This window comes from Ictidomys tridecemlineatus, chromosome 5 (assembly GCF_052094955.1).
Source record: "Ictidomys tridecemlineatus isolate mIctTri1 chromosome 5, mIctTri1.hap1, whole genome shotgun sequence".
NCBI lineage: Eukaryota > Metazoa > Chordata > Mammalia > Rodentia > Sciuridae > Ictidomys > Ictidomys tridecemlineatus.
This window is the reverse complement of record NC_135481.1, coordinates 29,595,763-29,623,671: the sequence shown is the minus strand read 5'-3', so window position 1 is coordinate 29,623,671 and position 27,909 is coordinate 29,595,763. Positions and strand designations below refer to the sequence as shown.

Genomic DNA, 27,909 nt, shown 5'->3' with positions numbered 1-27,909 from the left:
TTAATAGCTGCCATTCTGACTGGAGTGAGATGAAATCTTAGAGTAGTTTTGATTTGAATTTCTCTAATTGCTAGAGATGTTGAACATTTTTTCATATATTTGTTGATTGATTGTATATCATATTCTGAGAAGTGTCTATTCAATTCCTTGGCCCATTTATTGATTGGGTTATTTGTTTTATTAGTGTTAAGATTTTTGAGTTCTTTATATATCCTGGAGATTAGTGCTCTATCTGATGTACATGTGGTAAAAATTTGCTTTCATTCTGTAGGCTCTCTATTCACCTCACTGATTGTTTCTTTTGCTGAGAAGAAACTTTTTAATTTGGATCCATCCCATTTATTGATTCTTGATTTTATTTATTACACTATAGGAGCCTTAATAAGGAAGTCAGGGTCAATCCAACAAGATGGAGATTTGGGCCTACTTTTTCTTCTGTTAGGTGCAGGGTCTCTGGTTTAATTCCTAGGTCCTTGATCCACTTTGAGTTGAGTTTTGTGCATGGTGAGATATAGAGGTTAAATTTCATTTTGTTGCATATGGGTTTCCAATTTTCCCAGTGCCATTTGCTGAAGAGACTATCTTTTCTCCAATATATGTTTTTGGTGACTTTGTCTAATATAAGGTAACCGTAATTATATGGGTTTCTCTCTGTGTTCTCTATTCTGTACCATTGGTCTATTTCTGATGCCAATACCATGTTGTTGTTGTTGTTGTTGTTTTTTTAACTATTGCTCTGTAGTATAGTTTAAGGTCTGGTATAGTGATGAAGTTTGATGGACTACTATTATAGCAAGAATTGCTTTGCTGTAGTGATGAATATTCCCTGATCAAATTGGGTTTCCTGTTAGATCTTAAAATGGGAGACTATTTTTATCCCCAGGTCACAAACTGAGAGTCCTGGAACCTACTGCCACATCCTTTATGACCCACAGCCTCCACCTTCCATGGGCAAAAGGGGCTGGAAGGCAGGGCAGAGGTCAGGTTCTCTCTGGCCATTTTTCTATAGCCAAGGCAGCTTTTCTGGGATTTTTTTTTTTTTCCTAGTTTAGTGCTAGTGTCCTTGACCACAGTGAGGTGATCTGTGGCTGCCTGGGGCTAACCTGAGAAACAGTGCTGGGAGTTTAAAAGTTTGAAATCTCTTTTTAATCTTTATTTCAGTGTCCTGCTTTCCTTGCACACCAGGGGCAGTGCCTTTTGGCACCTTTTACTTCCTGATGGTTCAGACCCCTTATCATGCAACTGCATAAATAAGTACCTGTGCATACAGAATCTCTTTCAAATACTTTACCCCAATAGACCAACTTCAATGTCAAGATTGTATAATAATCCAGAAAAACCATTCAAAGGCCAGATGGTGTTACATTAAACTGACTTTCTCTTAGACAGACTTTTAGCTGTAGGGGGCCCATTAAGCCAAGATCTCTACCAGTAAGATCAAAGCAGCATGGCCCATGTCTTAAAGGGCCAGTAACAAACAACAAAACAAAACAAACAAAAAACAGACAAGAGAGAATCACTGAAACAAGGGCTGACAGACGGGAACACTTAAAATGGACAGACCTGCTCGACCTGCACGTACAAATTTCTTCCACTTACTTTACCTTTGACAGATCAACTCCAACTATAAGATTGTACAATAATCCAGAAAGCTATTTAAAAGCCAGATCATTACAGTAATCTTTGACAGACTTATACCTATAGGTAGCCCTTTCTTCAACTCACTTTACTTCTGACAGACTAACTCCAGTTGCAAGATTGTACAAAAAAGAAATACAGAGAGACAATAAGAGAGGAGCCTCCAAACCACGGCCAACAGACAGGAACCTATAAATTGAGCAGCCAAGATCTTTCCCAAGTGACTACTTATAGGATCAATGCAGTACTGGCCATGTCTTAAAAAGGGTAATAACAGATATAGACAGACAACCAGAGGGAATTCCCAAGCCCGAAGCCCACAAACATATGAGAACCTAGAACAGATCAGAAGGGAGTAAATATCCCTAGGTTCTCAAGTCCCGCTTAACACCACAGATGTCCCCAGAGAGAGGGACCATAAGTTCCCACGAACAGGAACTACATGTGTGGAATCAAGGGCCTCGGCCTGTACACGGGGGACTTACCAAAGAGCCAAAGTTCTTGCAACTTTCCTAAGTTCAGTTTCCTTTTTCTCAAAGTGGACCATGATGGAGCAAACCATACCAGGGAGAGGAAGCGGAGTTCCCTGAAGGAAAAGGGACAGCAGCTGCTGGGACAGTCCCTCAGTCCCTCCCTTTACTCACAGGAATAAGCTCCTCGGGTTCAACCTGAGGCAAACACCCATTTCCTAACTCTCTTGCAGTTGGTTCTCAACAAGTTTGCCAGCCACCTTGAATCCTCAGCATGAAAGTGGGGTTCTCTGGAGAGCCAGGCCCAAGAAAGCTGGAACAGGGGCTGCTCAGGTCCCATATGGGGTGCCAAATTTGTTACTGAGAGCTTGGTTCTTGTTCCTGATGCCAATCCAATAATGAGAACACACTTTGAGAAAAGGAAAAAGAAGGTTTATTGGTTTGCTAGCAAAGGAGAAACACAGGGACTCCTGTCCCAGAGGCTGTGATTCTTCGCATCAGGAGGAATAGGGGGCTTTTAAAGAGGTGATTCTTTTTTTTTTTCTTTCTTTCTTTTTTTTTTTAAAGAGAGAGAGAGAGAATTTTTAATATTTATTTTTTAGTTCTCGGCGGACACAACATCTTTGTTGGTATGTGGTGCTGAGGATCGAACCGGACCGCACGCATGCCAGGCGAGCGCGCTACCGCTTGAGCCACATCCCCAGCCCATAAAGAGGTGATTCATTTGCTAATTTGGGAGATAGTCATTTCTGAGATCTTCTGGTACCATCCCCAAAGTCTGGATTACTTTATTCCTATGGTGGGTGTATACAAGGATAGATAAACCTGGCTAGGATGGGGAAGAAAGGTAATCCAGTTTCCCCTGAGATGAGAGAGGGGAAGAGATTAGGGAGGAGCAGAGAGAGAGGAAGAGAAAGAAACATGTTTATTTTAAAAATAGGGTGACTGCGGGGACAGCAGTGAGCCAGTAAGAGGAAAGCAGGGATGGCAGCAGCTGGAAATATAAAATTGTTTGGAGTTAACACTGATTCCAACCACAGGTGAGTCAGCCTCTACTCCTGCTGTTCCAGTTCAGACCTCAAATGCTTCAGATCATCAGATGGCATCACCACCTTCAGGATGCCAATGCATGAAGGGAAAATGAAAGGCTGTCCAATGAGTGCAGGACCCTCTGGTCCAACTTGTGAGAGCAAAACATGCTTTGTGCCTGCCCACCAAGATGGTGCTTCTGAGTATGTGGAGTGTCCTGTTGTGGGCGCTGCTGCTAAGAATAAGGAGAACCTGGGTATTTCAAATCTGATGCCACCACCTAATCAAACACCAGCTCCAGATCAGGCCTTGACTTGTCTACCATCAGAGAGGAGTCATTCATTCCACGAGCAGATTCAGAGAAAAAGTGGGTTTATCCTTCCAAACACATGTTCTGGAATGCAGTGTTAAGGAAAGGGTGGAAGTAGAAGAATAAGGCTAGTAGTCAGAAAGATATGCATAATATCATTAAAATTCACAATCAGAACAATGAACAGGCCTGGAAAGAGATTTATTTATTTATTTATTTTTAGTTGTTGAGAGACCTTTTTCTTTTTCTTTTTCTTTCTTTTTTTTCTTTTCTTTCTTTCTTTTTTTTTTTTTTTTTTTTTTTACTTATATATGGTGCTGAGAAGCTGAGAAATCAAACCCAGTGCCTCACACATGCTAGTTAAGTGTGCTACAGCTGAGTCCCAGCCCCAGCCCCTGAAAGGAGATTTTGAAGTGGGAAGCCCTTAATGCTGCCTAGTGTCCTTGTAGTCCATCATTGATCCGATTTGGAGGGAAAGTAAAAGAATATTCACCAAGGGGAAGAATTTGTTCCAGGATGGGGTATGAGCTGCCTTTGGACAGGCACGTTTGGATCATCAACGGTTGTGGCACAGAAGTTAGATCTGTGATAGATTGCTATGATGGTGGCAGAGTTGACAAAGACTACCAGTTCACCATCCTGGACGTCTGCCCTGCTTTGGATTCGCTTTCAGCAGTATGGGACAGAATGAAAGTTGCTTGGTGGGGCTGGGCCTCTTGACCACTGTTTCGTTTGTGATGCAAAGTATAAAATTTTTTTTTTCTGAGAGATACATTAAATATTTCCCCAAAACTGAATCGCACTCGTGAACTTCAACTGAATAATCGTGCTTCATCCTCAATTTAGCGAAGGACCCCTGCTCCATTCAGTTTTTTTTTTTTTTTTTTAAAGAGAGAGAGAGAATTTTATTATTTATTCTTTAGTTTTCGGCGGACACAACATCTTTATTTGTATGTGGTGCTGAGGATCAAACCCAGGCCGCACGCATGCCAGGCGAGCACGCTACCGCTTGAGCCACATCTCCAGCTCCTCCATTCAGTTTTGAGCTGCGTTTTGCCTTGTGTTTTACAGCAGATCATTCCAACTTTTCTTCCTGTTTGGTTTAAGTGGGAAGCAGTACCTCAGTTTTTCCCTAAGCTGCAATATTGCTGTGTATTTCATCTAGTCTGAAAAAATAGTTTTTAGAATGAGGAAAGCTGCTTTTTTTCTTACTGTTTTCTCAGAAATATTTGAGAGATAAAACCCGAAAGTCAGTGTACTGCCCGTGAGCTTTCACCTGGTTAAATCCTTTAACTAAAACCATTTATTATAAATAAGCAAAATCTTTTTAAAAAGAGACTATTATTTCTGAAGTCCCTACAATTTAGTAAAGACCCTGAACAAAATGCAAAGCCATACCTTTGCCCTCAGCAAGACTAATGCTTGTCTTGGCTCTCTAAATTCTCCTTTATATGCATTTTTCAGACTGGGCCTTGTTAAAGAAGTTTCAACTAACATGAGGTGCTGATGAATAAGCGTTGACACATATATTTTAATTTTTAAAATATTTTTCTGTTATTCGGATATGTAACTCTGCTCCCCTAAAACAGATCTCTTCATTGTCCCTGGAATTTCAAGTTATCCCAACTCTGAGTCCCATTCCTTCCTCCATTGGAAGCCTTCCCCATGGTTGGCCTGATCCAGATTTAAAAGCCTGACTCAAGTCATAGTGCCAGTGATTATATTTAGCTGAGTATTAACATTCACACTAAGAGTATTTTTCTCAGCTGTAGTATGTTTGCATCAATTCACTGTCTCAATCTTTATGTTTTAAGGAAGCTTTAAGCTTGGTGTTGAATTCCTTGTATCAGTAACCCCAAAACTGGTTATTCTAATTATAGCAGCATGTTACAAATGACTGTTTTTTGAAGTGTTGATAATATTAAATCCTTTAATTTATCCTGGGGAAAAAAAAGTTGTAGTAGCAGAGCAGCAAGGGTTATTTTCAAAGCATAAAGTGAACCACTGTTACAAATTAATTTGTGTGTGTATGTACATGTGTGTGGGAGCTCTGTTTACCCAGTTGGAATTATAAAGCTATTTGAATATGCAGCCAATTATCTCATGGAAGAGTTTTCAAGGTATCTAGGAAAAAAAGAAAAGAAAATAGATCTCTCATAATTACATTCATGTTGTTTTCCCAAATAGTAGTAAACCATTTTCCTAAACCTCTTTCCTCTCACCACCATTAATCTAACTTGCTTTTTTGAAATTCAAGTGTCAGCCCTAAAACACAAGTAAATAATTGTTCCCTAAACAAATGAGAGTTTGGACTAGCAAAGAGGAGCTAGGAAAGGTTCAAGTGCAATTCCTCTGAAAATTTGTACTTATGTGGAGAAAAAAAGAAGAAGAAGAAGAAAGTTAACAAATGAGAAACTATTTCTAAGGACAGAAGCAGTGGTTGTCCCTTTGGAAACCTTTCTTCTTGAATATAGAGTGGGTTTAAGAGCAGACTTCCTTGAATAGGTAGTGTTTTGGTTGCTTCCTCAAGCTTCAGAGTTACTAGGGAGCTATGTCCTTAAAAGACCTCTGCAGCAGGAGGGATGAGGTCAGTGCACTCAACCCAGCAGAGCAGGAACCACACCTACTGCGGGAAAGAATGACAAGGAACAAAGAAAGGAGGACTGGGAGAGGGCCACTGTGGGTGTGAGTGTTAATAGAGGACACAGAATGAGAAAAGGGATCTGTAGCAAGACACCAAACAAACTGGAAATAGAAGTGTAAGGAAGAAAAGAAGGAAAAGATAGATTATAATTACAAAAGGAAAAAAAGGAAACCGGAGAGGATGAAAAATTTAAAGCACATAATAAAACAATAGTAAGTTAGGGGAATATTGAAACAAAAATGGGAGAACACCCCAACAGTGTAACCAAAGAGACAGAATTTTTTCCCCCCTGCAAATAATATTTTCACAAATAAAAAGAAACTTTAAAAAAATTGGCTCAAACACGAAACAAAATGAAAACTTCACTTTACAATAGCACTATTCTGATTGAACGTCAGCACTGGATTTTCTTATTCAACTTGTTGTTTTAGAAGCATGTGAGAACAGAGCATAAATGCAGAGATACCATCTCACCAGATGGTGGGAACCCGTGGTATGCAGGCAGTATCTGGCCCTCATTCTATTTCATCTTACTCACAGAGGAATCGCTGACAAGAAATATTAGAATTTCATGCAAAAACAGCATTGCGGTATGAAAATCCTTAACAGTAATGTGGCAAAAGGCCACAAGATGGTGATGGTATACCTGAAGAGATCTCGGTCCTCTGCACAATGAGTTGCGCCTAAATCTCACCCCTCCCTTAACAAATTTTTCTTCAGCAAGAAATTGTTATGTGTGTGGAGTTGGAAACTATGAAGGAGGGAATATTTGGAGAACATTACCTTTATAGCAAAATATAATAATGTTTATCCATTTAGTTTTTTTTTTCCCCAATTAAAAACAATGAAGCGGTACCAGCAAACAGGAACTATTTTTTTTTCCCGTCAAAAAAGCACTCTGAAAAAAAGTAATTAATTAATTAAAAAAATGAAAAGAAGTCACTCTGCAAGTGATATTTTTGTTCATTTATTTAGAGAATGGTCTCCCTATGTTGCTCAGGTTAACTCTGAATTCTGGGCTCAAGCAACCCTCCTACCTCAGCTTCCCAAGTAGCTGGGAGTATAGGTGTGCAGTCCTATGCTGCCTAAGGGTACATTTTAAATAGTAGCTGTTAAATCTTTAGAAAAATATTTGTATTTTTCCTGAGCTCCATAAAATGAGAAATTTTCCTGAGTAGTCCACTGAAGGTTTTATTTCCTTTACTGTAATTTATTTCCTTACTCATCAAGGAAATGACTAGCAGAGTTAATCTCTTACCTAAAAAGGGTGTGGCCTTTGGGTTACTAATGACTCATATTGATATACAGATAAGTTCAACTTTCAAACGTGCAAACATAATGAACACACTTTTTTATGAACTATTTAATACAGAATCAAAGCTTGGATGGAGGAATAAAGTGCAATCTTGTGCCTAAAATACCAAGAAAAGCCAGAGGGGAAACAGCCTAAATCGGGTTTTAGGACCATAGTCCTTTCATCCCCAGTCCTTTTTATTTTTTATTTTGAGACAGGGTCTTGCTTAGTTGCCCAGGCTGTCCTCAAATTTGCAATCCTCCTGCCTCAGCCTCCCAGGTAGTTGGGATTACATGTGTGTACCCAGCTAGGGCCATAACTCTTTATTTGATTAACAATATTAGTCATTAGAAATATTTTTTTCCACTGGGGATGTGGCTCAAGTGGTAGTGCGCTCACCTGGCATGCGTGCGGCCTGGGTTCGATCCTCAGCACCACATACAAAGATGTTGTGACCACCGAGAACTAAAAAATAAATATTAAAATATATATATTTTTTTTTTCCCTAGATAACATCAAGTAAACTCTTAAAAAAATTCACAAGTCCTAAATATTGACTTGAAGCTGATAATATGTTTCAGAAGTGCACAACAATCTTTACCTTTGACTCTGTAATTGCATATCAAAGAATTTATCTTTGTTTCACATAACTCCAACCAGAATGGCAATTATCCAGAATATAAGTAATAATAAATGTTGGGACACTCATACATTGTTGGTGGGACTGCAAATTAGTGCATCCACTCAGGGAAGTAGTATGGAGATTTCTCAAACAATTAGGAATAGATCCACCATTTGACCCAGTTTTTCCACTCCAAAGTATATATACAAAGAAGTTAAAATCAGCATACTACGGTGACACAGCCATACCAATGTTTATACAGCACAATTCACAATAGTCAAGTTATGAAACCAACCTAGATGCCCATCAACAGATGAATGGATAAAGAATTTGTGGTATATGAAGGCAATGGAATATTGCTCAACCATAAAGAAGAATGGCTTTAAGATATTCACTGGTAAATTGATGAATTTGGAGACTATCTCTAAGGGAAATAAGTCAATCCCAAAAACCAAAGGTTGAATGTTCTCTCTTGATATATAGATGCTAACCCACAAAAAGGGGAGGGGCTGCGGAAGGGAAGAATAGAAGTTCAGTGGATTAGACAAAGGGAAATGAAGGGAACAGAGGGGGGATAGGAGTAGGAAAGAGTGGAATGAATTTAACATAACTTTTCTATGTACATATATGAACACACCACAGAGAATTTCAACATCATGTACATCCACAAGACTGGGATCCTAATAGGATAAGATTTATTCCATGCTTATATAAATATATCAGAATAGATTCTACTGTCATGTATAACAGAAAAAAAAACATAAAAAACTTTTTAAAAAATAATTTTCTTAGGAAAGCAAGAAATTCACATGAACATTATAAGGGTGTTTATTATAGTAATAAAAAATTTAGAAACACCAAAGTAGGAAATTAGTCAAATAACTTATTGGCATCTATAAACTGAAATAATACCCAAAAGTTTAAATTATATTTTTAGGGTATTTTCATATATTACTGATGGGAGTATAAAAATAGGCAACCTTTTGAAAGAGCAATTTGGTATGAAATGGGTATAAAATGTATCCTGAGGGGTGGAAAGGTTGTTGTTGTTTGTATGGGAATTGAACCCAAGGACACTTCACCACTAAACCACATCCCAAACCCTTTTCATTTTTATAATTTTAAAACAGGGTCTTGCTAAGTTACCTAAGTAGGGTCTTGCTAATTTGATGAGGCTGGCCTTGAACTTGCAATCCTGCTTCAGTTTCTCTAGTTGCTGGGGTGACAGGCATTCACCACCACACTTGGCTAGTTTAATAGTCAGCTCCCCACTGCAAAAAAAAAAAAAAAAAAAAAAAACTTACAAATTTATGTTTTGTTTTACTTTTTAAATTTCCATATTATCTACAAATGCCTTTATAACTATATAATGCTTTATACTAAAAAAAATCATTACATATAAAATATTGTCTTAGCCCTCCTGTCACTGTCACATCTTAGAAAGCAATTTCTTCCTTTTGGACCGCTATTATTATTATTATTATTTTATTAGCTACACATGACATTACAATGATCTTGGCAATTCCTACATCTGAATCATTGGGGTATAATTTCTCATTTTTCTGATTGTACAGATTGCAGAATCATACTGGTCTGGACTGCTATTATTAAAGTCAGAGCATATGAATATCTCAAAATGTAGATGAATGGGATCTTTTTTATTTTTCCATCTCTCAAAAGATGGTAAAGGGGAAAACTCATTTTTATTTATGGAGGACAAAGTTTTGAAATAATAGGAAAAAACTGCCCAACCCCTGACTATCAGTTGCTGCCATATAGTCCCTACTACTTAAAAAAAAAAAATCAGTGCTGAGTTTCAAACCTAGGGCTTTGCACATGCTAAGCAAGTGTTCTACCACTGATCTACATTCTTAGCCCCTATTCTAATTTTTTTTAAATATTAATTTTTTAGTTATACACAATACCTTTATTTTGTTTATTTGTCTTTATGTGTTGCTGAGGATCGAACCCAGGGCCTTGTACTTGCTAGGCAAGCGCTCTACCGCTGAGCCACAACCCCAGCCCCCCCTATTCTAATTTTAACAGTCCTTCTCCCCACTCCACCCCCCAACTCATTTCTCCCCTTGGTACATTTCATAATGTAATTAGAAAGGATTTGGGAGAGCTATGTGTGTTTTGTTAAAAGATTAAGGGAGAGCTATGTGTGTGTTGCTAAAAGATTAATCATCTTAAAATGTGCCTTTCTTCTCTATTTTACTCAATAATCTTTAATGGTAGGTTGTAAAAGAACATTTATAGCAGAATATATTTCAAATTTTTGGAATATATTTCAAATTATTAGCAAACTTATTTTTTCTAGAAGTAGTAGGATTATAGGGAAATTTTAGATTATAATTTTTATGTTTCTGAAATGTTTTAAGAAAAGCTGAGATTACTTTTATAGTACATAAATAAATAAAAGTGAGGAGGGAATTCTTTAAAATTCCCATTGATCAGAGGGTGAAATCTAAACTCTTTTTGTTCAAATGTCTACCTGTAAAATCTACCTATTCAATAAAACTTGCCCAGCCCCAGCAGCCCCTCACAAATCAGCACACGGTGTGCTATAGTATCAGTTAAACTCTTTCACAGTTAATTTACAGATACTTAAGGATGGAGTTCTGTTTGTTTTTATTTTTATTTTTTTCTGCTTACTGGGTTGTTTGTTTGTTTGTTTGTTTTTGTTTTGGTGGTGCTGGGGATTAAACCCAGGGATTTCCATATGCACTAAGCTATACTACATCTCCCATATTTATTCTTTACGTCCCCTAAAGTGCCTAAACAAATCCAGAGCCACAGCAGATGATCATTAAATGTTTATTAAATCAGTTTGAAACTTAACATCTAAGGAAATTAAAAAGAATATAAAAAATTACTTTCTTCAAAATACCAGCAGATTTTCTTAGGAAGAAAAGAGTAAGAGGGGCTGGGGATATGACTCAAGCGGTAGCGCGCTCGCCTGGCATGTGTGTGGCCCGGATTCGATCCTCAGCACCACATACCAACAAAGATGTTGTGTCTGCCAAGAACTAAAAAAAATAAATATTAAAAATTCTCTCTCTCTCTCTCTCTTCTCTCTCACTCTCTCTTTAAAAAAAAAAAAAGAAAAGAGTAAGAGTTTAAAAATACGTTTAATCTAAAGAAGGAAACCTGTAAAAAGAGATAAGATACCATATTCGTTTTTTTGTAGCTGTTGAAAAATTACTACAATTTAGGGGCTTAATACAACAGAAACTTTTTTTTTCTGGAGGCCAGAAGTCATTAGTTTCTTTGGGTGGAATGAAGGTATCAGAAGGTTGTGCTTCCTCCAGAGACACTAGAGAGGATCTGTTGCTCACTGCTTTGAAGTTCTGGTGGCTGCCAGCACTCCTTGGTCTGTGGTCCCACATTTGAGTCTCTACATCTGTGGTCACATTGCCTTCTCTTGTCTGTGAATCAAGTCTCCTTTTACTTCCCTCCTTGAAGGATATGTATAATTGCATTTAGGGCTCATCATATAATCCAGGATAATCAACCACTCTCAAAAATCCCTAATTTACTCACATCTATAATGTTCTTTTTGCCATACAGGTAACATTCACAGTTTCCAGGAAATAGGATACAACCATCTTTTGATCATCTCATCAGTGACAGTTTCTATCTATGCATAGGAAAGATTCTTCATGGTCACCAACCCTTCTTTTTCCAACCAGATCTTCCATTTACAAGGCAATTATATAATAAAAAGAAAATTAAGGGCTGGGGTTGTAGCTCAGTGGTAGAGTGCTTGCCCGTACATGTGAGACACTGAGTTTGATCTTCAGCACCACATAAAAGTAAATAAAATAAAGGTATTGTGTCTGTCTACAACTTAAAAATATTATAAGAAAAAAAAAGATTAAAATATAATCCCAGCAGCTTGGGAGGCTGAAGCAAGAGGATCTCAAGTTTGAGACCTGCTTCAGTAACTGGTGGAGGTCCTAAGCAACTGAGTGACACTATGTCTCAAATAAAAAATAAAAAGGGCTAGGGATGTAGCTCTGTGGTTAGCCCCCTGGGTTCAATCCCCAGTACCAATAAATTAATAAATAATTTTCTTTGAACTGTCAACTTTAATAACTTGGCTAACAATTTCTACCAGGATAGTAGACAAAAATGAAAATCTAAAAACCAATATGATTGAGCATAATGGAGAAGAATAACAAAAGGTCCATATATTTGGCTAATAAAAACAGCAAGATTAACAAGGAGAGCCTAGAGAAGTAAAACACTTTAAATCAAATTTGATAAAATCATGCTTTGCACATCTATAGTGTACTGTTATCCCAAGAATGGCAAGAAGGATACAAAGGAGTCAGAAGACATCTCTGGGTCAGAGTTTATAATCTAATGATTTCCCTTGCACTAAAGAGTTAAATGCAGAAAAAAAAAAAACATGACAAAGTAGCCTAGATTTTCCATAATGCCCTGCTTTATGGAACAGATTATGTGAATCCAGGCTAAGACCAACACAAAAGAGCCAGGTTGGTCTCTTACTATAGTTACATAATTCCTACTGGGAACAAGGAATTGGGGCCATGTCTCTGCAGATGAAAATATGATTTTATGAAATATGCAAAGTAATGCATACATTCTAGGGAAAATGAGAATATGTCAATATTTCATAAGTCAGAAATATTGGTATACCATTTGGGCAGGATAAAAATACATACTTACATAGGCAAATATGAATTTGCATTGAGAATAGGTTTTATCTCTTGGCATACCAACACAACCCATTACATCATGTTAGAAAAAAGATAAATGCCTTCACTTTCCTGTCCTTTAGATGAGAAAAGTAAATATCTTTTTCTTCTATGAAGTAGAAAATTTAAGTCTTATACCAGAAAAAACTATTAGAAAAGTTCAATTGTTTTGAAGTGTGTACAACAGAAAGAAAAAAAAATCAATATGAAACGTGTAAACTTAGGGGCTGGGGCTATAGCTCAGATGGTATAGTCCTTGCATGAACAAGGCCCTAGGTTCGATCCCCAGCACGAAAGAAAGAAAGAAAGAAAGAAGAGAGAGAGAGAGAGAGAGAGAGAGAGAGAGAGAGAGAGAGAGAGAGAGAGAGAGAGAGAGAGAAAGAGAGAGAGAGAGAGAGAAAGAAAAAGAAAGGTATAAACTTTGCTGGGCACAGTGGCACATACCTCTCATAGATGCATACAAATTTCTGAGAGGGTTGATATTGGGGAGATTGGTAAAGGCACTTCTTCTTCTTCTTTTTTTTTTTTTTTTTGCCATATTGAACCCATGGGTGTTTTAACATGAAAATTACATCCTCAGCACTTTTTATTTTATTTGGAGACAGGGTCTTACCAAGTTGCTCAGGGCCTTGCCAAATTGCTGAGGGCTTGAACTGGCAATCCTTCTTTAGCCTCCTGAGTCACTGGGGTTACAGACATGTACTACCATGCCTGCCTGGCAAAGGGGAGATAGGTAAAATGAACCTTGAAGTATATTAGGACTTCACCTTTGGAGAGGGAGGATATCCAGGTACAAGAATTAGCATGAATAAAGGCACACAGAGCTTGGAGTACAAGTAAGGGAAAGTGACCTAGGACCTATATAGCTTCAGCACATTTGAAGAATCTTCCTAAGGGAAAAAAGTCTAGCAGAAAGTTAGAGGCAACTGAGGTTCCATTTAAAGTAACCTAGCGAGATTAACAAAAGTTCAGAGAGTAAGAAGGAAGGAGGGAAAAGCAGTTGGAAGTGGTTAAGCAAGATACATTTTTCCCAAATAAGCATGATATATATATCATGGTGAAGGAGGGGAATGTCCAATGGGAAACCTATTGTAGATCGGCCTACATGAACCATAATAGTTCTGGTAGAAGAGTCCTGGCCATCATAAAGAATGAGTTGAGAAAGGCTGGGGTTGTGGTTCAGTGGTAGTGCACTTGCCTAGCTTGCATGAAGCACTGAGTTCGATTCTCAGCCCCACATACAATAAATAAAATAAGGTCCATCAACAACTTAAAAAAAAAAAAAGAATGAGTTGAGCATCCCAGTGGCTTGCAAGCTGAGGCAGGAGGATCTCGAGTTCAAAGTCAGCCTCAGCAACGGAGAGGTGCTAAGCAACTCAGTGAGACCCTGTCTCTAAACAAAATACAAAATAGGGCTGGGGATGTGGCTCAGTGGTTAAACGCCCCTGTGTTCAATCCCAAGTACCAAAAAAAAAAAAAAAAAAAAAAAAAAATGAGTTGAACAGGCAGTGTTGGCTCTCCTGGCAAATAGAAATTTAATAGGCATGAAGACAAAAATAGATCTAGCCAAAAACAAAAATGGGAATGAGCCTCAAAATAATGAGTTTATTAAAAATATATTAATGGTCTATTCCTTTATCCTCACCTTCCCATTCTCCTTCCCTTTTTGCACAAATCAGTTCAAAATCATTATGTAGAACTGCCATGGTTTGCATATGGTTTGAGCGTGCCTGCCAGCGTGTTTTTCCATGTATTGGAAATTTAGTCCTCAGAGTGGCGATGATGGGAGGTGGCGGAACCTTTCAGAGTTGGATTTTAGGGCAAGATAATTAGATCATTGGTGGAACTGCCCTGGGAAGGGATGAATAAATTAGTTGTTCTCAAGAGAGTGAGTTGTTGTAAAAGGCAAGACTGGCCCCTCCGTGCTGTCTGGCTTCTAGTATCACCATGTAGAGCTCCTGCCTGATGCAAATTAGCCATGGGGGGTCCTAGCCAGAATCTGAATCAATGGGGCTACCTAATCGTGGAATTTCAGGCTCTAAAACTGTGAGCAAAGTAAATCTCTTTTCTTTATAAAGTGTCCAGCCTCTGATTTTTTTTTTAATAGCAATGGAAAATAGAATACAAGGATTTACCAAAATGAGTGTGGGGGGAGAAAGGATGTGGACCATGGTGGTCTAGAGATTAACAAAAGTTAATTGAGAGAGGTATCAGGAGGAAATATAGGTAAGAAATCAGCTTGGTATAGGAGGCAGAATCCAAGAGGGATGAGAAGGACTTTTGTGTACAGAGTGGCCTGACTAGGTTGAGGAGGGCAGCTGTACACAAAGAGGATATCAGTGTGGTATTCTGAGCAGAGGGGGACTGGAGTTCAGAAGGGACTTTCTCTCACAGAGATGCAGTCTTGTCTCAGGTATTGGAGCCAAAGGCAGTCCGCATGGGACAAAGGATAGGAAAAGGAAGAGAGGAAACCGAGCGTGGGTACACAGATCAAGCCAGGAATGACCATGTAAGGAGTGGAACAGCTCGGGGCACTGGAGCTCAAGCGGGACGAGGAAAGTATTTGGGTAGAGCAGCAGCCCAGAGCACATGAGGAGGGAGTTCCACATTGTAGGGGCAGTATAAAAGAGGAAAAAAACAAATCCAAAGTATTTTCCCTAATTTCTACTCTTAGTCACTCACCTCAGCACATCCAACACCAGATTCTAGTTTGGACACAAACTGGGAATCCTATAATTCAATTCTGACACTAATGACCTGCATATAGTGTCAGATCCCACAGGTTGAGGACTAAGTCCCACAAGACTGTCCCACATTTCAAACACCAGTCACAAGACCCAGATTGTGACCTGTTCTTCTAACTCTCTGGCTATAGATCTGAGTTCCCATGACCCCTGCCTTAGGTTTTATTAATTTGCTAGAGCAGCTCACATACTCAGAGAAACACTTTGTCTAGGTTCACCCATTTATTATAAAGGCTATCACAAAGGGTGCAGATGAACAGCCGGATGAAATTGATGCAAGAAGGAGTGTGGGCTTCCATATTCTCTCTGGAAGAACACCCTCTAGGAGCCTCCATGTTAAGCTCTCTGGAAGCTCTCTAAACTTTGTCCTTTGGAGTTTTTGTGGAGGTTTCTTTATGTAGGGCTGGTTCCACAGGCAGCCAGCCCCTATTCTTAGGCCATCCAGGAGCATCAAGGGTTACCTCAGAATAAAAGATGCTCCTAACACAGGAAATTCCAAGGGATTTAGTAGCTCAGTGTTAGATGCTCTTAAAGCTCAGGAAATTACAAAGGTCTTTGGAGCTCAGATTCAGGAACAAGGGTCAATGACCAGATATTAGAGCAAAAGATATCCCTAGTATCCCTATTGCTCAGAAAATTACAAAGGCTTTGGGAGCTCTATATCAGAAACCATGGGTGAAGGCCAAATATATGTTTTATAATATCACAGACAGATGTGAGAAATTGTTTACATACAGAATGTTTCATTAAGTAAGTACTCATATTAAGGATAATGGGAGTCAGTTTTCTCACTGGTAAAGGTGGTAGTTATATATATGGAAAATGAAAAAACTAGAACTAGTTGGTGTTGAATTAAAATTGAGGTATCAGTATAAACTCATGATTTGAAATATACACAGTTGGGTATAGAAATAAATATAGATGTAAATGTACGCATGTACAAACATAAATTTGCATATATAAATGTACACAAACATGTAAATGCCTATGAATATTTCATACATCCCCTAGCTCTGTCCCCTTAACTTTGTACACTAAAAGGAACAATGACACCTCAGTAGCAAAGAGCACACATAATGTCACGACTTTGGTTTCTAAATATAATTTTCCACCAAAATGAACCAGGACTCCCTGGAAAATATTGATTCCAGGGCTGGGGCATGGAAAATGCCAAATAAGCTTGGAATATCCTTGTGTAGTGAGCAAGAAAATGCAAAAAGAATAATATGAGTATGTCAAAAGGGTTAAGATGTCAACTTGAAGGGGCTCCCACTGGCCAAGTGTAGAGTGATTTGAACATCAAAATAATGACAATAATGGATTATAGTCCACTGAACAAAATAGGAATCCCTTAGCCAATATAGATATAAACTAACTAACTAAATTGAAAGTTTGATGAAAAATGGGATATTTACATAGCCTCATATTATTTCATCATAAACTATTTAATTACCAAGATAACTTCATGGTAGAAAGGCCTGGCAGATACTACATGAATAAAACGATCAAAGTTACCAACATTAGTGATAGGACAACTTGATACCATGTGCTATCTGGTAGGATACAATGAAAAGAACACAGTGTTACCTCTCTAATAGTTCTGTCAAAGGGGCATGACCTGAATTTCATCATGATAAAACCTTAGGCAAACTTGAACTGAAGAGCATTCTATAAAAATACATAGCCTATAATTTTGAAAAAGTGTAAGATGATGAAAGTAAAAGAGAGACTAAAGAACTATTGAAGATTGAAGAAGACTGACAATCATGACAACTAAATGTAAGCCTGACTTCTGGACAGGATCTTTTAACTATGAAAAGAACGTTCTTGGAACCATTGACAAAATTTGAATGGAGTCTAAGGACCATATAGTAACATGTCAGTGTTAAATTTCTGATTTAGATGATTGTACTGGGGTGATCTAAATGAATTCATACGAAATATAGTCAGGTATGGTGGTGCACACCTGTAATCCCAGCTGCTCAGGAGACTAGGGTAGGAGGCTGGCAAGTTTGAAGCCAGTCTCAGCAACTTAGCAAGACCCTGTCTCAAAATAAAAATTTTAAAATGGCTTGAGGCATAGCTCAGTGGTAGAATGCTTGCCTAGCAGGCATAAAGCACCCCCAAAAGAAAAACAAAAAAAAAAAAAAAAAAAAAGAGGAAAAGAAAAGAAACATACACTAAAGTACCTAAGTGACCGGGCATTTTCAGTTTTGTCTCTGCAGGAAGAAGCCTCTGAGTCACAGTTTAGTGTCCAGGATGTTTATTGGGAAGTGCCTTTGAAATTGACACCTGTGGAAAAGAAGAGGAAGCCAGCTTAGATAGAAGGAAAAGCGCGCAGTGTGTAAAAAAAGGCCAGTAGCCTTAACTGACCTCGTGAGGATCTCTGAAGCAGCAGTAGCCCTTGAGCATTGTTCCAAAACCAGGTTGGAAAGGCTGGGCTCTAGAATCATGCCTTGATCACCAACCGTTGGATGTGGACTGTCTCCAGAATGAGCTTCAGTGAAGCAGCTCTCTGCAGCTGTAGGAGCTGACACTGAAGGCTGTCAGCTGACAGGTCTCCAAGTTGCTGAGGCAAGAAGTGTCTCCCATCAGAAAAACTCCATGGCTTCATTTTCATATTCATTTCCTGTGCTGCTCCCAGATTCCCTTCTTCATATGTGTTTAAGGAGCAGCTTCTTTAATTTTCTGATGGGTTTCTCCCCCCTGGGGAAACTCAAAAGGGACAAAATGCAGCTGCCTCTGCTACAGCTGTTTCTAGGGCTGTAATAGAGTCGAATCGCCTTTTGAAATCCCTCTTATCCTTGGCTGCTACTTCTCTCAGCCTCTGTGACTTACCTGAAGATATGATCTAGGTTCTTACCCCAGTGAGGACTGAGTTCCTGGTCACTAGGTTTCTGCATTATCTGTTTACCATTGCCATTAGGCAAGATTCATGTAAGTAGATCATTTGTGTTACCAAAACCATTTTCCTTCTTCTTCTTTTTTTTTTTTAATATTTAGTTTTTAGTTGTAATTAAACACAATATCTCTATTTTATTTATTTATGTGGTGCTGAGGATCGAACCCAGGGCCTCTCATGTGCGAGGTGAGTGCACTACCGTTAAGCCACAACCCCAGCCCCCCCTTATTCTTTTATTTTTTAAAATATTTATTTATTTATTTATTTTTAGTTTTAGGTGGACACAATATCTTTATTTTATTTTTATGTGGTGCTGAGAATCGAACCCAGTGCCTCGCGCATGCTAGGCGAGCACACTACCACTTGAGCCACATCCCCAGCCCCCCTTATTCTTATATAATAGCAGGCCTGACTTCATCTGATGATCAGGGTCAATATCCCTGCCAAGATTATTCTCTACTTCTAGCCTACTTGTCTTTGGATAATAGGACCTGAAAGTGCCGGGGAGCAAATTTTGCTAGTAATTCAAAGGGACTTTTGTTGTATCCCCAATGGAAATATTCCCATTTTAGGAACTAGGTCCTCAAATCCTGCAACACCTAGATTACCAGGAACAGGAAGCATAAATTCCATAGATGGTTATGGAGAGTCATGACAAGCAGGACCGTTCCTACTTCCATATTTTGCTTCCCAGATCCCTGTATTCTTCCTGCCAGAGACATGGCATCATATAAAAATCTATGATTCAGCAGGGCACAGTGGTGTACACCTATAATTCCAGCAACTCAGGAAGCTGAGATAGGAAGATTGCAAATTCCAGGCAAGCCTCTGAACTTAGTGAGACCCTGTCTCCAAATAAAAATAAAAATAAAAAGGGCTAGAGATGTAGCTCAGTGATAAAGTGCCACTGGGTTCAATCTTCAGTGGAAAAAAAAAATCTATGATTATACATTTAACATGTCCTGGAGGATAGCGTTTCATGTTCACAGGCCTTTGCATCTGAGCAGCCACTTGAGCTGTGCCTCTGGTAAGACACCCCAGGTGCTTTACCAGACCAGACGATGCAACTTCGGATGATAGTATAATAAGTGACACAACCAGTAGATACCATGGTCAGAGATCCACTCTCACACTATCTTTCCTATAAATTGAATCCCCTAATTTGATGCAATGTCATGTTGGTGTCCATCCTGGTGACCATGAGCCCAGGGTGAAGCTCAAGGACAAGATTCTCAAACATTCAGAACATGTCAGAAGGAATCACTCACCCTTTTAGGATAAAAGGGTTCCAAAGTGGTCAACTTGTCAATAATTGGTTGGTTTCTTGGAGAAATGTTGGCCATATTAGGAGTTCTACATGGGTATTTTTTGCTGTCCAGACGGACAGTGGCAATAACTAGTCCAGCCCGGATACACAGGAAGCCATGCTGTTGGGCTCAGAATAGCCTCATTCTGCTGCCATGGCCACTTCACTCATAGATCCATTGTGCCAGCAAGGGTGTGGTAGAAGACTGGCTGAGTCAACTGGCTGAGTCATTTTATATGAGGGATTTGTATCTGTCATTTTGCTATTTCTTGTCTTTATGTCGTGCCTATTTTTGTTTTTCTGTTTCTTCATTAATACCTTCTTTAGTGTTAAGAAGAATTTTCCAAATTACCATTTTAATTGTCTTCTCATTCCTTTTAATATGTAATACATATACACTAATATATGTTATAATAAATAAACAAATGTTTAGTTATTTTCTTAATGGTTGTTCTGGGGGTTACAAATAACACCTTAGTTTATAGTAATCTACTTCAGATTAGAACCCATTTAATTTCAGTTGTATATGAAAACTTGGTTCCCAAATAATTCCATTCCCTCCACCTTTCTTTCTTTCTTTCTTTCCTTTTTTTTTTTTTTTTTTTTGTTTTTGCTTGTACAGATTGAGTTATGCCTTTGTTGGCTGCCCATTATTTTTCAGCAAGGGACACCATGTTTTATGAACCATAACTCTCTACAGCTCTACACCTCTCTGCAGAGCAGGTGTCCCTGGGTACCATTTTGACCTTGCTGCTTGGTGCCTCCACTTGATTTCTTCTTTTCTTTTCTTTTCTTTTTTTTTCTTCAACTTGTTTACATTTATTTATCTCTCTTATTCTTTTTTTTCCAATTTTCAGTCTTTTTAAAATTTTTATTTATTTTTTTAGTCATACATGACAGTAGAATGCATTTTGACATATAATACATACATGGAATGTACAGACATCAATCATATTGTCTATTCTATTCTGCTGCCCTTCCTATCCCTCCTACTCCTCCCCTCCTCTCCCATCCTTTCTCTCTATCCAATCTAATGTGACACACTTTTTTTTCTTTTTCTCATTACAACATCATATATATATTCTGTAACAATGAGGTTCTCCTCCCATCTTCTGTGCAAATCCCCTTCTCCCTCTTTTTCCCTCCCACCTCGCTTCCCTATTTAGTGGAAGTCTTCTTTTCATGCTCTTCCTCCCTATGCCATTTTGAGTCGCCCCCCTTATATCAGAGAAGACATTCGGCATTTGTTTTTTAGGGATTGGCTAACTTCACTTAGCATAATCTGCTCTAATGCCATCCATTTGCCTGCAAATGCCATGATTTTATTATTTTTTAGTGCTGAGTAATATTCCATTGTATATAAATGCCACATTTTTAATCCATTCATCTATTGAAGGGCATCTAGGTTGGTTCCACAGTCTAGCTATTGTGAATTGTGCTGCTATAAACATTGATGTGTTTTTCTTTTCTTTCTTTCTTTTTTTTTGGGGGGGGGAACAGGGCTTGAACCCAGGGGTGCTTAACTACTGAGCTACATCCCCAGGTTCATTTATATATGTATATATACATATAAATTTTTTAACAGGGTTTTGGTAAGTTGCTCAGGGCCTTGCTAAGTTGCTGAAGCTGGCTTTAAACTCTTGATCCTCTTGCCTCAGCCTCAGGAGCGGCTGGGATTACAGGTATGTGTCACTACATCTGGCAAATCTTCATGATTTCTGATAGATGAGTGATACCTTGATTATTTCTGGATCCTACTACATACAGTGCTAATCCAGTTCAATTATGTATTACAGTATCCTCTACTATTAGTCTGGCCTGCAGAAGAGAGCCACTATGGAGCTTAGTGGTTCTGGTATCCTTCACTACACATTCCTATTGTTGGCAGATGACATATCCACCTGCAGAACATAGTCGTCTGGAGGGTTTTCTCGTCTTTCATTGTGTATCTACACCAGCATGTCCATTTCCCTGAGGGCTTTTCAAAAGTTAAGATAGCATTTGTATTCGTAAAATTCACTTTTAAAGTGGAAAGTTCAGTGATTTTCAGTATATTCACAAGGTTGTGCAACCAGTTCCACAATCAATTGTATAGAATATTCATATATATTCATATGAAGTTCACCATTTGAAAGTGTACAATCAAGTGATTTTTTAGTATATCCACAAGGTTTGTACAACCAGCACCTCAATCAATTTTATTTTCATAACCCTGTGTCTATTAGTAGTCACTCTCCATTCAATCCCTCCCACCAATCCCTGGAAACTGCTAATTCACATTGTGAGTCTACAGATTTGCCTATAGACATGTCTATTTATAAGAATCATACACTATGTATGATTTGAACAAAAAGTTTATTCTTTGCTTCTCATGATGCCATATAGGGGTTAAAACTGGAGAGAGGGGTGGATTGGAGATATTGGGACTTCTGTGGGCTTCATTCTGGAGAGGAGGGCACCTGGTGGAGGGCGGGCTTTAGGGTTTTGCTTGGGAGACGGAGGGGCTTACAGTGGGGGCCACAAGTTAAGAAGGGCCCCAGACAGTCCACATTCTCCTGAAGAGTTAAGTAAGGTGCTTCAGCCTCGCGCCCAGCGAAGAACGGCAGACAGTGGACTTAATAGTCTAGCCCAGAGCCGAAGAGTTCACTTTGCACAGTTTGGCCCAACAGGCGAAGGGGATTCTTCACCACCAGTTCCACGGACGGCACCCTGTAGATGTGGTGCAGCACATCTCGAATGGGTCCCAGGCCTAAGTCAGTCTTCATGACAGCCTTGATCCCAGTGGGCGTTCTATAGTAATGGAGTTTGTAAAGGCTAGTTTGGAAGGCCAGGAAGCCATCCTTCATGCCTAGCGGGGACGCCTTGCTGACAAACGAACAGATAGAGAATAGCATCTTGTACAGCAGCTTGTACTCCTCCTCCTTGGGGATCCCTGCTTGCCTCTAGCGGTGCCACTCTCTGTAGTGCAGACACAGTCCATTCCAGTCAAAAATAGCTTGTGGACAGTCATCTGCAGGACAGGGAATGTGAACCTCGTTCCAGGACAGTTCCACTCAGCAGGCTCGGATTCTCCTGGGGGATCCCGCCAACAAAGTGGTTAATATGTAGCCTTTTATGTCTACCTTCTTTCACTTAGCATACTGTTGCAAGGTTTGTACATGTGGTAGCATGTATCAGAATCTCATCCTTTATCATAGTTGAATAATATTTAATTATATGGATATACCATATTTTGTTTATTCATTCCTCAGTTGATGGACACTTGGGTTATTTCCACTTTTTGGCTACTGTGAATAATAGATAATTGTGCTATAGATTGTGTTCACATTTATTTGTGTGTGTGTATGTGTGTGTGTGTGTGTGTGTGTGTGTGTGTGCTGGGGATTGAACCCAGAGATGCTTTACCACTGAGCTACATCCCCAGACCTTTTTATTTTTTGAATCAGAGTCTCACTAAGTTGCAAAGGGTCTCACTAAATTGGTAAGCTAGACTGTGATCCTTCTGCCTCATCCTCTCAAGCTGCTGAAATTATATGTATGTGCCACCATGCCTGGCTCTTGTGTGTATATGTTTTGTATATACATATTTTCAATTCTCTTGGGTATATACCTAGGAATATAATCAGTAGCTGGATCAAATAGCAACTTTATGTTTAGCTTCATCAGCAATTGCCACACTGTTTCCAAAGTTGCTGTACTACTTTATATTCCCATCGACTGACTGTGCATGTGGGTTACAGTATTCCCACATCTTTGCCAACACCTGTTATTTCATTTTTTTAAAAAAAATATAGCCATTCAAGTGAGCATGAAAGGGGTCTTATTGTTGTTTTGATTCACATATCCTTAATGACTCATGATGTTAAACATCTTTTCATGTTATTGTTGCCCATTTGTACATCTTCAGAGAAAAGACTCTTCAAATCCTTTGCCTATTTTAAAATTGGGTTATTTTATCTCACCGCATAAAGAGTTCTTTATATATTCTGGATATTAGATTCTTATCAGATATATGATTTGCAAATTTTCTCCCATTCTATGTGTTGTTGTTTCGCTTTTGTTGTTGTTGTTGTTGTTTTTCTTCCTTTGTGCTGGGGATTGAACCTAGGGCCTCACACATGCTAGGCAAGCACTTTACCACTAAGCTACAAGCCCAGTCCTTTTTACTTTTTTTTTTTTGTGTGTGTGTGTTGGTGGTGTGTGTGTGTGTGGGGGGCACCAGGGATTGAACCCAGGGGCACTTAACCACATAGCCAAACCTCCAGTCCTTATTTATATTTTATTTAGAGACAGGGTCTCACTGAATTGTTTAGGGCCTCACTAAATTGCTGAGGCTGGCTTTGAACTTGCAATCTTCCTGCCTTAGCCTCAACCTGAGCTGCTGGGATTATGGGTGTGCACCACCATGCCTAGCCCTTTTTACTTTTTACTTTTTTTTTTTTTTTTTTGGCACCCAGGATTGAACTCATCGGCACTTGACCATTGAGTTATATCCCAAGCCCATTTTTGTATTTTATTTAGAGACAGGGTCTCACTGAGTTGCTTAGTGCCTGGCTTTTGCTGAGGCTGGCTTTGAACTCGTGATCTTCCTATTTCAGCCTCCCAAACCGCTGGGATTATAGGTGTGCACCACTGCACCCAGCCCCCTTTTTGCTTTTTGATGGTGTACTTTGGAGCACAAAGTTTCTTCATTTTGAAGAATTACTTGTTATATATTTTTCTTTGATTGCCTGTACTTTGATATCATATCTGGGAACCCTAATTGAAGGTTATTTCTAAGATTTTATACCTCTTAAATGTAAGTTTATAGTTAATGTTGTGTTGATTTTTGTATATTGTGTGAGGCAGAGGTTCAATTTCATCTTTTTGCATGTGGTTATCCAATTGTTCTAAAACAATTTGTTGAAAAAATGTTTCCTTCCTCATATAAATGTTTTGATACTCTTGATGAAAATCCACTGCCCATTGCTATGATTTGAATGTGTCTCCTCCAAAATTCAGGGGTTACCAATGTGATAATATTAACAGGTGAGTCCTTTAAGAGATAATTAGGCCATGAGAACTCTTCCTTCATAAATGTATGAAGGGTCTTATAAAAGAATCTTCACAGCTTTCATCTCTCTGCCCTTCCACTTTCTACTGTGTGAAGACTCATCATTTCTCCCCTTTAGAGGATGCCGATATAAGATGCCATCTTGGTAGCAAAGAACAGTCCTTGCTAGACAATAGGGCCTTGTTCTTGGATATCCTATCATCCAGAACTATGAGAGAATAAGTTTTTGTTCCTTACAAATTACCCAGTCTCAGGTATTTTATCATAGCATTTGAAATAGAGTATGATAACCTTAAATGTTTAGATTTATTTTTGGACTTTCAATTCTATTCTATCGGTATGTCTATTCATATTGTTTTGGTTAATGCAGCTTTGTAGTAAATTTCATAATTGGGAATTGAGTGCTTTACCTTTGTTCTTATTCATTATTGTCTTGGTGATTCAGGGTTCTTTGCATTCCATATGAATTTTGGTATCAGTTTGTTAATCTTCACACACACACACACACACACACACACACACAATCCATGGGCAGGTGGTTGATGAGGATTGCATTTAATTTGCAGATAAAATTGAAGATGATTACCATTCTAATAATACTAAGTCTTCCAATTTATGAATGCAGAATACTCTTCCATTTATTTAGGTCTTCTTTAATTTCTTTCAATGATGTTTTGTAGCTTACATTATACAGGTCTTGCACTCCTTCTGTTAAATTAACCATTATGTATTTTATCCTTTTTCTTTTTTATTTCCCTGAGCCTTTTAATCCTTTCCTTTATCATGTTATAAGATTTATGGCTTTCTGATTTTACTTGACATGGCTTGTCACTTTGACCATGTTCCCTCAGAACCATCTTACCAGCAAGTTTGCACAATTCTTGGGGACCTTGTCAAGATATAAATCTTGTATTTTTGGAGAGTACTCCTAAATTTTGTCCAATCTTCTGTTTTATCTTTTTCGATCAACCATCTTTACAATTTAGTCCCAGGCTTACTCTCCTGTCTCCTTCAGCCTCTTCAGCCTATGCTGGTTAGATCTTTTTGCTCCTTATATAGTGTTATCTGGCAAATGGCCCCAGCTGGGTTGTGCTGTAACTTAATCCCTATTATAGATTTGGTGAATGCGGGGAAGGAGAGGGCAGATCCTGAAGCATCACATGTTGTCTGGTGGGAGAGGAGACTTTGTTTTGTTTTGCAAGCAAGGGGAACATATTTCTTTTAATAGGGAAGGTTGGCTCACATCTGAAGGCTAACAGGATCCAGAGGAATGTGGAAATTTAAGATTTTGAAGAACTTTAACCAAGATATTCCCATACCAGGTGTCAGTCTGATTGTTTACCCCGAAAAGCCCTGTCCTTGGCATAGGAGACCTAATTTGGTTGGTAGTTTAATCTTCTTTGAAACTTGGCTATACTGATTTAGCCTGAGTTTTATCCTCAACTTTCTGTGCCTTTCCCTTGTAGGCTGTGAAGGGTTTTTTTTTTTTTTCTTCATTTTGGGTGCCCAGTATTGAGCTCAGGGGCACTCAACCACTGAGCCACATCCCCAGCCCTGTTTTGTAACTTATTTAGAGATAGGGTCTCACTGAGTTGCTTAGCACCTCTTCCTTGCTGAGGCTAGCTTTGAACTCAAGATCCTCCTGCCTCAGCATCCCAAGCTGCTGGGATTACAGGTGTGCACCACTGTGCCCGGCTGTGAAGATCTCTTTGCACGCTCTCAGGGACCCTCTGGTTTTCACACTTGGCTTTCAATTGTGGCAGTAACTCAGTCTTCTTGTTTCTTTTCCTAGAATTTCAATAGAGCTAAACGATAACCATCCAATTCATTGTCCTTATAGTACTATTTCTGCCATATATTGTACCAGTGAATGCATTTTTTTTCACTGGTTTATCATCCCAATTCGTCACTGGTGAAAGTTTATTTGTTTATTTATTTTGGTACCAGGGATTGAGCCCAGAGGCACTTAATCACTGAACCACATCCTCAGCCCTTTTTATTTTTTATTTTGAGACAGAGTCTCACTAAGTTGCTTAAGGCTTTGCTCAGTTGCTGTTGCTGGGCTTGAACTTGCAATCCTCTTACCTCAGCCTGGCAAGTCACTGTTATTATAGGCAAGCACCACCACTCCCAGCTCATTGTTGAAAGTTTTAAAATATGATTTACCATAGACCAAAGGCTTCCTGTACTCCACTTATCACTGAAAATATGGCTCTGAGTGGTGAGTGATCCAGATCTGAAACCCCTCTTATATCTGATTTCTCAGACCTCTTTTGGCTCCAATTGTGGCAGTTTGGGTTTTCTAGGAAGCAGACTGAAAAAGACTTTTGTGTTCAGGATATTTATTTGAAAGGACTATTGGGCACTATACCTTTATTTTGTTTATTTAGTATTTTTACATGGTGCTAGGGATTGAACCTGGTGCCTCATATGTGCTAGGCAAGCATTCTACCACTGAGCCACAACCCCAGCCCTAGAAGAACTATTGGGATCAACATATGTTGATGGGAAGGGAAAGAAGAAAAGAATGGGGCAGAGAGAAAATGGATTATGAGATGCAGGCTGACAGCCTCAATGAACCCCACACAGGGAGTTCTTGAGTACAAATGGCCCACAACAATATCCCGCACAGGGCTAAAATAGCCAAGTCTTTCTATCTTTGCCTTGACCATCATTGGATTTGGGTCACTTAGGAAGGGCACATATTCTTGGCAAGGTTGTTCTCTGCAGGTTAGACAAACCTTGAAGAAAATGATAGCTGACAGCTATGTGCTGACAGCAGTCTTCACAGTTGGGTAACAAGTCCTCCCTTGTAGGGAGACCTGGCCAATACATCTCAATGTCCACCATAAATTTAAGGTCTGCAACTTACTCTCAATTTGTTCAGGTAAAAATTCATTATGCTGGGCTAGAGATAAAGCTTATCTCTTACCTAGCATGTGTGAGGCCCTGGGTTCATTCCCTAGCCTTCAAAAGCAAACAAAACAAACAACAACAACTATGAGTACAACTTTTTTTTTTAATATTTTTTATTAGAGAGAGAAAATTTTTTAATATTTATTTTTTAGTTTTCGGTGGACACAATATCTTTATATTATTTTTATGTGGTGCTGAGGATCGAACCCAGCACCCCGTGCATGCCTAGTGAGCTACCGCTTGAGCCACATCTCCAG

At 38.9% G+C, this 27,909-nt stretch overlaps 1 protein-coding gene, 1 long non-coding RNA gene and 1 pseudogene across 4 annotated transcripts; 1 reads left to right on the top strand and 2 right to left on the bottom strand.

Annotated features, from left to right (window-relative positions):
* Positions 1-3,218: 3,218 nt before the first annotated feature.
* LOC101963183 (holocytochrome c-type synthase-like) lies at positions 3,219-4,167 on the top strand (annotated as a pseudogene).
* A 1,192-nt stretch (positions 4,168-5,359) lies between these two features.
* Positions 5,360-18,273, bottom strand: LOC144377737 (uncharacterized). 3 transcript variants are annotated; one of them, XR_013438775.1, is made up of 6 exons: positions 17,849-18,273; positions 17,655-17,767; positions 9,154-9,278; positions 7,785-7,850; positions 6,875-6,989; positions 5,360-5,571 (listed from the first exon to the last, which is right to left on the bottom strand). It is a non-coding gene; the product is annotated as an uncharacterized LOC144377737 (long non-coding RNA). The 3 variants fall into 3 exon arrangements; XR_013438777.1 differs by having other exon boundaries at positions 17,665-17,767; XR_013438776.1 differs by lacking the exon at positions 6,875-6,989.
* Positions 18,274-22,298: 4,025 nt separating this feature from the next.
* Positions 22,299-22,663, bottom strand: LOC144377520 (trafficking protein particle complex subunit 1-like). The gene is made up of 2 exons (XM_078048961.1): positions 22,597-22,663; positions 22,299-22,531 (listed from the first exon to the last, which is right to left on the bottom strand). The coding sequence occupies exons 1-2, from the start codon at positions 22,661-22,663 to the stop codon at positions 22,299-22,301; spliced, it is 300 nt and encodes a 99-aa protein (XP_077905087.1).
* Positions 22,664-27,909: the final 5,246 nt, after the last annotated feature.

Bases quoted from the DNA above. Each gene is read 5' to 3' on its own strand.
- LOC144377520 (XM_078048961.1), bottom strand. From the start codon at position 22,663: ATGGACTGTGTCTGCACTACAGAGAGTGGCACCGCTAGAGGCAAGCAG. The intron at 22,532-22,596 runs GTACAAGCTGCT...CGTCCCCGCTAG, and splicing joins GGGATCCCCAAGGAGGAGGA to GCATGAAGGATGGCTTCCTG.